Below are 14,567 nucleotides of genomic sequence, written 5' to 3'. Positions count from 1 at the left end.
TGCAGCTAAACGAGCATATTGGACATGTAGAGGGTGATTATTCCTGCGACAGCCTGATTCCTCACTTTATGTACAGATGTGGCCGTGGAACAGTGACGTCCCTAGTGAGGACACCGGCAGACTCAGCTGACAAAGGTTGTCAGGAATGGATCTGTTGCATCAGGAAGGGGGGAAGGAAGGGAAGGAGGGAGGAAGGGGGGGAGGGAGGGAGGGAGGAAGGGAGGAAGGAAGGGAGGAAGGGAGGAAGGAAGGAACAGAGGGAGAGGTACATGCACTAGACACTCTGGGAAGCTGTCCACTGGCCTGTGTTGTCCCCATGTCTGATGACTGTCCCATCTCACACGTAGCAAGTGTCCAGGCAGCAGTGTGACCACACTCCCCTGACCAGAGCCGCAGAACCAGGACTCAGGCTGGCCTGTCACGTGCTTCCTCCCCGGGCATCTGGGAAGGGATCTCAGGAATAGCAGTGACTTGGTGGCAGGTTCTAGACTCACTGGGACACGTAAGCCCGGGGTCGGAGGCTGCCACCCTGGAGCAACAATCTTTCATAAAGTGCGTGGAGAAACTGAGAAAGGCAATTCTTCAGAAAGACAGAGACATGAAGCCAGAAGGCAAAGGCAACAGAGATGAGAGAGCTGGCGAAAGAGAGAAAAGAGGGAATCGGGGAGAGTGAGCGCCTCCCGCCGCCCGCCCTGTTCCCAAACGTCATCAGCCCCTTTACATCTTGCTCGTTTGGGGGAAAATATCTTCACAGTCGAGAAAGCTGGAGACACCACCCCAGGTGACGCAAGTCGCACCCGCAGTACAAAGACACAGCCACATGGTGCACCTGGTGAGAGGCACGGAGGACCCATCACTTCTGTTGTGTTCCTGCCGCAAATGCAGAGCCTCAGCTCAGCCCCGAGAAAGCATCAGGGAAGCCCAGATGGGGGGACGTCCCACAGGAGGACTGGCCATCAAGGTCATGAGAAACAGAGACAGGCAGGAACTGTCCCAGACTGGAGGGGGCTGAGGAGATAGGACAGCTGAATGCAAGCAGGATCCAGGACCAGAAAACACGTGAGCAGGGTAACAGGTGAGACTTCAGGCAAATCTGTTACCAGGATGGCGTGCTCGACAATGTCCTGGTTCCAACCTTGGTGCTGCGCTATTAAGAGGTTGACTTTGAGGGAACTGGGTGGAGAGTACGGGAAACCTCTGGGCTATTTTTGCAGCTTCTTAGAAGTCTAAAATTATTTCAAAATAAACCAAGCGAGTTTGACCAGGTTTCTGTTCCTCATTAAAAATTATCTCCATTCAAACAGTCTCCTAGGATGTCAAATACTGAGGCACAGCCTCTGATTCTTGGTGTGGCCACAGGCTCTTACCCACACCGGCGTTCACACACTCTAGGAAATGCTTCCATGAAGTAAGGAATTCAAAGGACCCCTTTGAGGCTCAAATCTCAGAGACAAGAAGCCATCCGGAGTGGATGAATCCCCACGTAAGACTCTCCATTTCCACGGAGCAGTCCTGAGAACGAAGCCTGCGGGTCACAGGCTGGCATGGCTGGAGTCCAGCGATCCCAGTGTCAACCGGGCAGCAGGAGGGCATGAAAGCTGATCACAACTGCCTTTCATCAAAGCTTAGCTTTCTCCCACGTGAGCAGGAAAGGGCTGTGCCCGCAGCACCTGGGTGTTATAGCTCAATAATTAAAACCATTCATCAGACGGCGAGGTGTTCAGGAAAACCAATAAAAGCCCCGCTTTCAGCAGCTCAAAGGGGGCTAACGCAACGTCTCTGATGGGAGTGATCTCGGCACAGGCTTCAGACGCCGTCCAGCCCCAGCCTGACTGTGGGAGAAAGAAACCCTCGTTCCAGGACCCACAGTCCAGAGGGGGAGGCGGCTCGGTCACAGGAACAAGCCCAAGGTGTCACAGAACCCACGGAGAGGCCCAGGGTGCTGGGGACATCACGGAAGTCTTCCAGGAGGAGGTGGGGCCGGTCCAGGTGCTGCAGAAGCCAAGCCACGCGCAGAGAGAGAAGTGAGGAGCAGAGGCGCTGGTGCCAGGATCCGCAGGAGGGGTCCAGAGAGGAGAGAGGGAGAGAGCAGCCCACAGACAGCCCTGGCGGCTGGAAAGAAGCAGGTGGAAGTTGTGGGCCTCTAGGCAGCCGGAACTTCATCTTGAGCTAGGTGACTGTGTGTCTCCGCTTGGACCGCTAGATCCGGCTGACAGCCGTCTCCCCACCGGGCTTGCGCGGCCGGAGCAGGAGTCAGGCCAGGCTCTGCTCAGTGTTCCCCGGACCTCGCATGGGGCTGGCCAGAAACGGCTGAAAGATAAGGGTTTCAGCACAGCTGCAGGGCTTGCCTCTGCACAGCATGGTCCTTAGGGACCCGGGCCAGTGCTTCACAGTAAGCCCATCTGGAGAGGTGACCTCCTGCCTCAGTCCCTTTAAGCACCCAGACTCCTTTGGATCCAAGGTCATTTCAAAAAGGAAAAAGAAATCAAGTGTCCTTCACCGATTACACACTGTCTTACCAAAACCTACCACCAGGTGGTGCTAAGGGACTTTAACGAGAAATGACACCTGGGAGGCGTATACTTTCCCAATAATCTGACTTTTTTCACTTTCCTGTCACAGAAACTCTCAGCAGATGCAATTTAGAGAACCAGAACGCCTGTCCCTTCTCGTCCGCCTGGAAGAAGTGCCATCCCCAGGGGTCTCGTGTATGGTCCACATTCAGCTCCAATCGTGGGTGCGGTCCTGGGCAACCTGTGGACCAACGTTCTCAAACTTGAGCCTGCAGAGGCACCTGGAGGGCTTGTTAAACGAGATGCTGGGCCCGCTCCGGAGTTCCTGGTTCCGTGGGCCTGGGACGGGCCCGTGAACGAGTATTTCTGACAAGCCCCCAGGTGATGCTGCCGCTGGTGCTGCTGGTTCCGGGACCTCCCCCTGAGGACCCTGCGATGGAGGGTTCCAGAAGCATCAGATGCCCTAACCATAGGCAGAACCAGCTGCCACAGCCCTGCCGGCTGGAGCCCTCAGGCTGCAAGGAGCTCCCCCTCCCCTGGCCCCCACCATGTCCCCAGTCATGGCCCTGGCCCCGCTGAGGGGCTAGGCTGACGAGTCTCCCCTGGAACGCTCAGCTCAGCTACTCCACTGGGAAGTCACGACAGCCTTTTAAAATCAGCAAAAAGCCAGCCGTGAACATCTCGTGAATAAGGCTATGGAGGCCCCGAGCCAGGAACCCGGGTGCCCGAGATGTAGAATATTCTGGCCCAACGTGGGACCCACCCCTACATCAATGTTCTCAAAGTGTGGTTCCTGGCCCAGCAGCAGCATCTGGAATTTAGAAATAAAAATTCTTGGGCCACGCCCCAGACCCACTGAGTCAGAAGCTCTCAGGTGGGTCCTGCCACGTGCGTGTTTTGATTCAAGCTAATTAGGCAGATTTTCGGCCCCCATGACCTTTGCCCCCCATGACCTTTGCCCCTTAGCCGTATGCCCATGAATATATTACGTTATTCGGCAAAGGAACTTCTTACTCAGCTGACCTTAAAAAACAGGGAGATTATTCTAGATTATTCCTAATTCCACGGGCCCTTAAGAGCAGAAATCAGGGAGATTAGATGCACAAGAAAGATTTGAAGCACCACTGCTGTCCTTGAAGATGGAGGGGCCACATGCCAAGGAAGGTGGACGGCGTCTGGAGTAAATCCTGGCCGACAGCCAGCAAAGAAATAGGGTCCCTTGGTCCCAGCGGCACACAGAAGGGAATTCTGCCAATGACAGGAACGGGACAGGAAGCAGATTCGGCCCATCCCCCAACAAGAACCTCCAGATACGGGGGACCCAGGCTGGCCGACACCTTCATTTCAGGGCTGTGAGCCCCAGAGCAGAGAAACCAGCCAAGCCTGCCCCGACTTCTAACCTGCAGAACCGTAAGATCACAAGGAAGTGCTGTTTTAGGCCCTGACCTTTGTGAAAATTTATTATGGCCGCAAGAGAAAACTAATATGACTCTTGTTTCATCAGACCCCCTGCTAGGTTTTATTTATTATAAGCACATATATTATTATAGAGGAAATGCTTTGGCAATATTTTGATAACTAATTCGGCAGATAATATTTTGTTTCAATATAATTGGTTTCTTTTTAATTCTATGTACTTTATTTTATGCCTTTAACATTTTTCTTTTTTTTTATGGAAAATGTCAATATCTTATTTTACTATTATTAATGTTAAGTATGTGATGCCAAAGAAATGAAGGTAATTTTACAAACTCAGAATTTTGGCAAATACATGAAATTTCCGTTTTATTACAGTTTTATAGCACATTAGTTCAAATGCATTTCTCTACAACTACTCCCAAGAGAGCTCTTCTGGAATTATTTCAGTCATCCTTAATATGTGACTTTACCAAAGACTTTGAATGTAAAATAAACATATAAAATTTCAAATTAGTAACTTTTAATTATGAATGGGATAAGAAATAAAGTCATCAGATGATGGCTGGGGCTATTAATTTCCAACAAGACACTTTGTTGAAATGTTTCTTCTGATACCCCAGGTATAAATGAGAACCTTCAAAAAACAAGGGCAGAACCAAAGTACAATAAAGAAGCCTCTTTAGCTTACGCCTCCCATAGTCCTAAACCTCTGACAGAAGCTATATGCCTTTAACATTTTTCTGAGAAAGGGTCCAGGGGCTTCACCAGACTGCTGGGCAGGGGACTGGGGGCGGGGGGGATGGCACAGAAGAGACAGTGAAACCCCACCAGTTAGAGAGACAACGACCTCAAAGTTAGACAAGCCAGTCTTTGTGCAGCAGCTACGGGTGGGGACAGGCGGCCAAGCAGAGAGCTTTATCTCATATTCTCAGAAACTAGGCTAATCCTTTATGAAACGTCTTAATTTTATAGTCAATAAATGCACATGTGTCCACAGAGAGACAAGCATTCTTTTCGCCCTGGAACCGGACTTCACCGGTTGATGTGCCCACCACATCAGGCTGGGCTCCCTCATCTCCTGAGAAGGAGACTGGGCTCCTTCTCAGTCTCTCGGGCAGAGGTTTTCAATCTTATCGCCGCGGCCACTGGAAGAGCCACATTTTACATCACAAACCATAGACATCATACAAAGATATAAGTACGTGTGTGTATTTGCACAAATCTATATACTTAAACACACATACAGATATATTTAAAACAAAGGTTTCACAAAATAAATCCTGCCTCTACTCGCCATGCACCCTGTCATTTCCTCTTCGGTCTTAGGCTAGTGTTGTGAATTCCTTCTTTTCTCAAGCCAGTTGATTCTGCTGAGTTCATTTTACAACACAGTAATGAGTTGTAAATGGTGGTTTGGAAAACACTGGTGTCTAGAACCGTGACTGGGTGTGCATCCACTTCTCCAAACACTCATTCACACACACACACGTACACACACATACAAAAACATACATGCATACACTTATATACACACATGTAGACGTACACACAGACACACGTATACACATACACACGTGCACATATGTACACATATAAAAACACGCACACATATTACACACACGTACACACACAGTTACATACACGCATACACTTACATACACACGCATACACACACGCACGCATATAAAAACATGCACACACATTACACACATGTACACACATACAGTTACATACACATATTTTACACACATGCATACACTTACATACACACATATATACATACACTAACGCACAAATATATATACACACATATACACATACACGCATACACACACATATACACATACACTTACATACAGACATATACACACGTGCACACATGCACACATATAAAAACATGCACACACATGACACACACACACACACACCCTGACCCTCCCTCCATCCTCTCAGGGCCTCAGAGGAAACCACACACTCACCAAGTCACCAAAACGGTGCATCTGGTCCCCAAGCTGCGGTTTGTCACAAGAGCAGGACGCGTTTTAAGGGCAGTACTCGCTTTCCTGAGCTGGGGTCTTTGCCTTGGGGGACCATCCCCAGGCCCCCGTTCACTCTCCATGGCCCCTGAGTTGCTGCACAGGGAGGGGCTGGGCAGTGGGTGGGGCAGGAATCAGGATTCTGTACTCAAGTCCTGAGATCTGGAGGACACCGTGTACCCACCAAAAGCACCACATCTCATGTGGTTTCTGCAGGGTTTGATCTTGTCAGGCATTGGTGGGATAGAGACAAAGTAACATATAGCCTTTAATGGTCTAGGTTTTCTAGAGGGGCAGATTTTTAAAAAATATTTGTTCTCTTGTCCCTTATGTGTACTTGTCAAACCGAACGTCAATTTACTTTTGGATCTGGGAAAAATGGTTACACAGTGTAAGAAGCATATTCTAAACCAACGTCCCCATCAGAATGGCCCGGTGTACAGTAACGAGAGAAAGAAAACGAGGAATCACAGGGTTGGCGGGGGTGGGGTGACCCACGAAGCTCGTTAACCACGAAGGAAGGCCACAGAGACAGGACTGAGCTTTCCTGCCAAGTTTGCAAACAGCTTTTCTGCTCATTTGCAAACTAAGCTTCACCAAAAAAGGAAAAGGGGTGGGGTGGAAATGCAAAGTTTCCGCTAACAAATTCTGAGCAGGAGCAAATCCCAACACAACCACTCTCTCCCAGGTTGCAGTCAAATTCCAAAGGAGAGAGTTTAGGTCATGAGAAGAGAAACAGGAAGCACAGATTCGCGTGAGCGTAGGGTAAAAACCCCAACGTATGTCCGTTTCTTATTTTCAAAAACAAGGTTAAACTGGGCAAAACAGATCGGTTATGCAGGAGTGGGGATAGCTCGGTGGGGGAGGGGCGGCGACTCAAAGGGGGCCTGTGGGGGACCTCTGGGGGCCACGAATTAGTGGGACCCGCTGCCCCCCTTGGCCCAGGGCTTTTCCAGTCTGGGCAGGAAGGCGTCCCCGGAAGTGGACAGCTGGTCACCCCACTGGGGATGCTGTTTGCGGCTCTGAGGGCTGAGGACACAGGTGTGTTGAGTTTGTAGAATTCACAGCACTAGATGCACGAGTGCACACCTCTGCAGGCACGTGACACCTGAATGAGAGGAGCAGACAGGAGGGGCGGGCATACCTGGGCCTGCAGCTCGGCTCTCTGGGCCTGCAGGAGGCAGAGCACCTCTTGGCCGTCCTCCAGCTGGCTCTGCAGGGCGGCCACCTCCCTTTCCGTCAGGAGCTTCGCCTGCACAAAGAAGCCAGATTCAGCATGCTCACACTCAGAGGAGAGGGGCCGCTGTGTTCTGCATGTTTACGTCCCCCCAAGTTCACAGGCCGAGGCCCTAACCCCCAATGCATGGCATCTGGAGGTGGGACCTTTGGCAGGAGGGTTGGTTTAGATGAGGTCATGAGGGTGGGGCCCCCATGATGGGATTAGTGTCCTTATTAGGAGAGGACGAGACACCAGGGCCCCCTCCTCCATGTGGGCAGCAAGGAAAGGACAGGGAGAGGGTGGCTTCTACCAGCCGGGATGGGGTTCTCCCCAGGGACCAAATCTGCCAGCCCCCTGACCTTGGACTTCCAGCCTCCAGAACTGTAAGCAATAAGTGTCTGTTGGTTGAGCCACCTGGTCTATGGTATTTTGTCACAGCAGCCAAGCTGACTCAGGCGGGCCCACTGTGGCCACTCACTGCCTTTTCGCTTTGTTTTCTAAGTCTGAGCCCTGAGCCAGAGCCACCAACTGTGCTGAGCCATCCCCATGGCACACAGCAGGGGCCATGGCGACAGGGGAAGCCCAGTCGGTGCTCCCGGAATGTTCCAGAAGGATGTCCACCCTCAACCTCTCCACACTCTGCAGAGCAGCTGCCCTTTTCCCACCAGCCTCTCCACATTATTCAGAAACATCCAAACCCCTTCCTGAGAGCCTGGCCTCTCTAGAGCAGCGCCTTCTGACACGGAGACCCCCCCACCCACCCACTGGGCAGAGTCACAGCCCAGCACGTTCACGGCCACCCGCTGAAGGTGCCCCTGCTCTGCAGCCGCCTGCAAAGTGGCCAGAGCAATGAGACACAGAGAAAGTGAGAGCGAGGGAGGAGGAGCGGGCCTGGGGACAGAGCTGCTGAAGGATGGTGTGTTTATTTCTGAGTCTCTCAGTGGAGATGTGCATTCTCTCCGTCTCTCTGTGTGTCTCTCTCTCCCTGTGTCTGTCAGTCTGTTTCTCTCTCTGTCTCTGTCCTCCCTGCTTCTCTGTGCCTCGGCTCCCGCCTCCCTGCCCCAAAGACACAGCCATGGGGACAGCTGGGAGCAGAGGGGACTCACGTCCTGGGTACCACTACATGGAGGATGTGCAAACATGCCCACCGAGACCTGCAGCCTCAGCACGGACGCAGACACAGTGCAAATCCCTCACCCACCTCCCCGCCAGGGCCCGGCCTGCTTGTCTGGCCCCACCTCTCCTCACCACCCAGCTCCTACTTATACTACATCCTCCCCATGCCCACCCACAGGTGCCCTCACAGTGCCTCGCGCACAGGAGGCCCTTGGATACTTACTGTAGAGGAAGGAAGACAGCCGGCAGCTGTCAGCTGGAAGCCGGCACTAACCAACCCGCCCAGCATGATACTCCCTCCTTATAAACTTACAGACGATGCCACCTCAACATCCAAAGATGTCACTCTGGGATCCCAGGGGAACAAGACAGAAACAAGACCGGCTCTGCAACTGTGTCTGAGCTCAGACCAAGCGACCACCGTGTAACCACAGAAATGACCACTACCTCAAGTGGTGATGCCTAGTTACCAAGCACGGCCTTAGCCTCACCCCATACCTCGGCCTCCAAGGTACAGACTCGGGGGATATTCAGCCATAAGACCAGCCCCCCGCCCCCCGAGAGCACCCAGGCCAGCGCAGGCCCCCATCCACGGCATACACCCTCCCCTCCTGTGGGGAATAATAAACCCAGCTTGATTTGACCACAGGGGTGGCCCCAGGGACCTCTGGCTACAGGACACTGACTTAATGCTTTATGGACACATTAACCCCGCGCTCCTAGGAAGCAATGCTAATCATATCCTTTGTGCAAACTCAACTGGCATTTTCTAGGACAGTAACAAGAGTCAAAGGAGCAAACCTGAAAGCAACCACCTAGCTCGTAGGTAGAATTTTTCAGCTGAGATTAATAAAGAATGTGATTCTTTCTAAATCTGCTTTTTAACGTGCACACGAATCCCTGAGCATCTTGCTAAAATGCAGATTCTGACACAGTGGGTCTGCTGGGGGTCGGGCTGCAGATGTTGCATTTGTCTCAAGCTCCCAGGCAACGATGCTGAGGGTCTCTGATGATCACTGACGCTATCAAACTAGGTCTAGACGGCTCTACATTAGTACAACTCAGAAGAACAGGGTTACAAGGGAACAGATGATGTGATTTTAAAAGTGTGCTCTGATGTAAAACACCTACGAATTAAAGGGAAAATGTCTGCAAAACAGAAATAAAGTGTCTGGAAAGAAGTCTTTGACAAAGAAAATTATGCTTTAGGAGAAGCTGTTTGTTAGGCCTTAGCGGCAACCCCAGTTCAGTTGGGGTCATTGGTGGGCAATGTGGACAAGAATATCCCCATCAAGGCCAAAAAAAGAAACTCTCCTGCCTCTTAGATGTTACTTGGCAGGATTCAAAAGTGTCTCTGAAAGCAAATTTGGGGATTTCTTTAGCTTTGATATAAAAAATTAGGTTCAAACAAACATCAAGCAGTCAGCTACCCTAGCCCATTGGTTCTCCAGGGTGTGGGCCTGGGTAGACTTCTGTCCTAAGTCATCCTTGTAGAAAAACCCAGAGTCTTCTCAGTTGAACAGTCTACAAAACCCTGTCCCAGCGTAACACTCCTCTGGAGAAAGGACACATGACATTTTTGTTTTAATCTGCATCCTTTTCAGTTTATTTTTACAATATCATATCACGCATCACAAAATCCCATAAACCACATTAGGGAAAAAAATACATCAATATCCTGTTGCCCTGCTAGAGAGCTAAGTGAGGAAGGGATTTGGAACATTATATTGGGAATAAGGTTTTACATCCAAATCCCAGTTTTTTAAAAAATCGGCTTCAATCACCTCTATCCTTTCCCAAGAGTTTTCATGCCCCAGACTAGCAGAGCCTGACCTTGAAAATAGTCACTAATTGTCTGAGGTTCTCTGTATTCAAAATTATGTTCAAACTGCTAAGGGGAATAAGAAAACAAACAACCCAATAAAAAAATATGGGCAAAAGTCTTGGGTAGATAGTCCAACAAAGAAGCTATACGAATGGCAAATAAACACATGAAAAGATGCTCCACATCATTAAGGCGTGAGGGGATGCAAGTTAAAAGCACAGCGAGATACACAACATACCTATTAGAGTAGCAAACGGCAAAACCAAAATAAAAACCCGACATACCCAGCGTTGACAAGGAAGCAAAGCAACAGAAACTCCCATCCGTTGCCAGTGGGGATGCAGCAGTGCTACAGCGCTTGGGAAACAGTCTGGTAGTTTCTTATACACTAGACAAGGAAGGACAGCCCGTAATCCTCAAGAGGAAATACCTAAGAAGATGGTCAGGGGCACAGTTTATGTCCCCAGATGTCTAAATACCCACGTTCACCGTCTGAGTGAAAGAGCAGAAGAGTGAACTTTGAACGTGACCCTGCAGTGGGGGTGACCTGACGCCTCTCCCTGGGTCTCTGGGCCCCCGGGGCTGCAGGACAAATCCCCACGTGCGGTTTCCCAGCCGCCTGGGCTCCCGTTCTTACCTCCCTCATGCCACTGGTTATGGCGGCTGCTTGCGGGGTGGTCTGGATGATCTGCTGCAGGATGCTGACATAGGTCTGAATCTCCAGAAGATTCTGTTGGGGGAGGAAAGCGTTCTCATGAAAACTTGAGCTCCCCACATTTTCCCCTCCAGTACCAGGTGACCCGCGGGATGAATGCCTTCACGTGTTCCACCGCCACAAATCGGACAGACCGTGATGGGTGCGGAGGATGCTTTATGCCTCCTTTAATCTGCATGAGAACACTGGGCTCCATGAATAAACCGAGGCTTAGTTCGTGTCACCTTCCCTTCAGTCCCGTGGCTGCCTTGTGGCTGTCTCCGTAGCGCCCTGGATGCAGGGTTATCAGAAAATCAGCGATGGGGGACAAAGAGTCCCCGGAGGGCACAAAGGACCTTGCTGACTGCAGCACCGGCGGTGCTTCAGAGGACAGGCTGTGGCCAGTCCGGCAGGGACTGCCTCACTCACTAGCTGCATGTGGCCTCAGGCAAGGTATTCAAACCTCCTAAACCTCCAGTTCTTCCACAAAAGAGGGATTAACAACCTGAAGGCAATGCCTGGTCCCTTTCACCAGCAAATCACCTGGGCCTGCTCCGTGCCGGAGAGCTGACGACGTAGCACAGCTGCCCCCTCTGCAGAACTGCCCTCGGCCACATAGTGGTCATCCTGCCAGGAAGCTATGCAACTGCCCCCAATGCCACACCATCCCCCACCCGGACCAATGACTCCTGGCTCAGGACACAAGACCAACCCTCTTGCCTCAAGGTGGGACCAAGCTTGTGGTGCGATTCACGCTCCAGAGCCCCCATGGGATCAGGCTGAGCCTGGACTCAGCTCAGCCCCTTCCCCTGCGCCTTCCTGCCCCCCACCCCACCTATACGCACCTCAGGCTCTGCTGACAGGGAACCTAGGACACTGTCTCTTGAGGCTGTTTTTTGGGATTCAGTGAGACAATGCAGCAGGCACCCACAGAGGCAGGAAGGGACTCTGATGCTGCCTGAGCACTTGCCAGGTTCCAGGTTGTACCAGATGCTTCACCCATGTTACCTCACGTCGCCTCAGTGTGGGTTTCCCCAGCAGCAGACAGTTATAGATCGAAAGTTTTGTCCCTCCAAAATTCATGTGCTGAAGCCCTAACCCCTGGCAGGATGGTGTTTGGAGGTGGGACCTTTGGGGAACAATTAGATTTAGGTGAGGGCATGAAGGTGGGGCCCCCAGGGTGAGATTAGTGCCCTGATAAGAAAGGCAGTCACTCTCTCTATGGATACGGATCTAGGAAAGGCCAGGTGAGTGCATGGCAAAAAGGCAACTGTCTGCAAGCCAGGAAGAGGGTCCTCACGAGAACCTAACCCTGCCGGCACGCTGATCTCGGTGCTCCAGCCTCCAGAACTGAGAGGAATGAATTTCTGTTGCTCATAAGCCACCAGTCCGTGGTACTTTGTTATAGCAGCCCCAGCTGAGTAAGATACAGACCCTGGGGGAAGGATCTGGGTGCAAATAGTTTGCTTGGGCAAAGATGCCGGGAAATGTGAGCAGTGGAGTGGGGAGGTGAGACACCTGTGTTATCAGGTGAGTTACCCCTGTGGGCACCAGTCCTAGCGGGGCTCTCTGGGAGCTGGTGCAGAGGGAGCTGGGGTACGTGTCCACCAACTCCATCCATCCCTGGCTGAGGCTGCTCCGGGGGCATTAACTCCCCAACATTTCCTGTGAGGCAGACCTGCCCTCCGCTGCCTAGTGCACATCCGTCCTGGGGCAGAGACACAGATACTGCAGCTGGAGGGAGGCCAGGCCCCCTGGAGAGGTCAGCCCTGAGGGTTGAGGGTCATGGCCAGGCCCACAGGTGTCTATGCTCAGATAACACGGCTGTGCAGGAAGGAGAGTCTGGCGTTTGCATTTTGAAGATGAAGAAGCTCAGAGAGGTTAGGCCACTGGCCCTTGGTTACACAGCTCCAGGGCTGGACTTTTCCAGAACACCAAGGCCCCCACAACGTGAGACCTGTGAGAAGCTGGCGGGGGCGGGGGAAGAGCACAGCGCTACATGCGAGGAGGCCCCTGCATGCCATGTGTCCCCTCAGAGACAGCGCTAAAAAATTACGACTTTTGCATTTTCTCCATTTTCTGAGCTGAACCAGTCAACAGGCTACAGCTTAATCCAGACGGATCTGTGTGCAATTACTCTGTGGACTGTAACGTCCTGCACAGATATTGGGTCCCCCCGACCCATAACCCCACACACCCACACACACACACACACACACACACACATACACACACACATACACACACACACATACCCCCCCATGCACACACACATGCACACATACACACACATACACACACACATACCCCACACGCACACACAGCCACGTGCGCACACACACACACCCCACACACACACCCACGCACGCACACACACACCCCCCATGCACACACACTCACATACACACACACCCACACACATACCCCCACGCACACACACATACACACACGCACACACACACGCACACACACATACACACACACCCACACGCACACACCCACACCCACACACATACACACATACCCTCCATGTGCGCACACACACGCACGCACACACCCACACACACACATCCCCCACACACACCCACACGCACACACACACACACACACACACACACACATACACACATGCACATGCCCACGCGCACACACATACACACATACCCCCCCATGCACACACACTCACATACACACACACACATACACACACACACACACACACACACACACACACACACACACACACACTGCCACCCCTCCCACAGCCCCGCAGGTCTGGCTCACTAGGTGCCGTCCAGCGACCAGCCCAGCCCCGCTTGGTTCGGGGCACCGCACACAGGGCAGCCCACCCCAGCCACCCCATTTTTTTCAGCCACGAGTGCCCTGAACTGGTTTTCTGGGGGGAAGAGCTACAGAAGGGTCATGGTTACCTTTTTGTACCTGTCCTTGGCCGCACTGATGTCATCCTGCAGAAACTGGGCTTCGATCTGAAGGCGCAGGTTACTCAGCAGGGCTTCATCTGCCTCCTGCAGTGAGAGGCATCGACTCTGAGGGGCCACGGGGGGCGGGGGGCGGAGAGCACGGGCGTGCGTGTGACATCGGCCGGGGCCTTACCAAAATGCAGACTTGTTTGCTGGGTCTGGGAGGGCGTCTGAGATTCTGCATTTCTAGCCAAGCACTGGGTTAGCCCATTGGTCCTGGTCTAGAATAGTAGTTCTCAGCCGAGAGTGATTTTGCCCCCAAGGGGACATTTGGCACAATCTCGAGGGTTTTTTAATTGTCACCACTTGGCGGGGGCGGGCCGGGGCAGGGGCGGGCGGGGGGTGTGTTACTACCGGCATCTAGTGGGTTGCAGCCACCAATGCTGCTAAACATCCTACAATACTTAGGACAACCCCACACAACAAAGAATTCTCCAGTCCGAAGTGTCAATAGTGCCAGGGTTGAGAAGCCTTTATCTAGAAAGATCAGGGAGAAAGAGTATATTTATATACTGATAACCTTAAAATTTAAGTTACATCTATATTTGTTCTATATCCTATCATCAGTGAGTTGAGTTTCTAAGACTAAGAAACAGTTTTCCCTTAACACTGAAACCTTTATTTTAGAATGAAGCTAGACTAACACAACACTGTAAATCAACCACACTCCAATAAAAATTAAAAATAAACAAATAAAATAGAATGAAGCTAGACCCCTATCTTACCATTCACAAAAATGAACTCTAAATGGATTAAAGATTTAA

The 14,567-nt window shown here is 51.7% G+C and overlaps 1 protein-coding gene across 8 annotated transcripts in view; it reads right to left on the bottom strand.

Annotated features, from left to right (window-relative positions):
- The window catches only part of BFSP1 (beaded filament structural protein 1), a gene marked incomplete at its 5' end in the record, with an annotated part of 66,872 nt that overhangs the window by 7,067 nt on the left and 45,238 nt on the right, over window positions 1-14,567 (bottom strand). For 7 of the 8 annotated variants that reach the window (XM_082361516.1, XM_082361513.1, XM_082361517.1 and 4 more), the window contains 3 exons: window positions 7,113-7,220; window positions 10,766-10,858; window positions 13,753-13,848. In XM_082361516.1, the coding sequence (XP_082217642.1) occupies window positions 7,113-7,220; window positions 10,766-10,858; window positions 13,753-13,848 (297 nt within the window). The remainder of the gene's footprint in view (window positions 1-7,112; window positions 7,221-10,765; window positions 10,859-13,752; window positions 13,849-14,567) is intronic. The other variant, XM_082361512.1, reaches the window with a different exon arrangement.

The sequence above is a fragment of the Balaenoptera borealis genome (assembly GCF_965194805.1).
Source record: "Balaenoptera borealis genome assembly, chromosome: 16".
NCBI lineage: Eukaryota > Metazoa > Chordata > Mammalia > Artiodactyla > Balaenopteridae > Balaenoptera > Balaenoptera borealis.
Note: the sequence above shows the minus strand (reverse complement) of the source record. Positions and strands in the feature narration are given on the sequence as shown.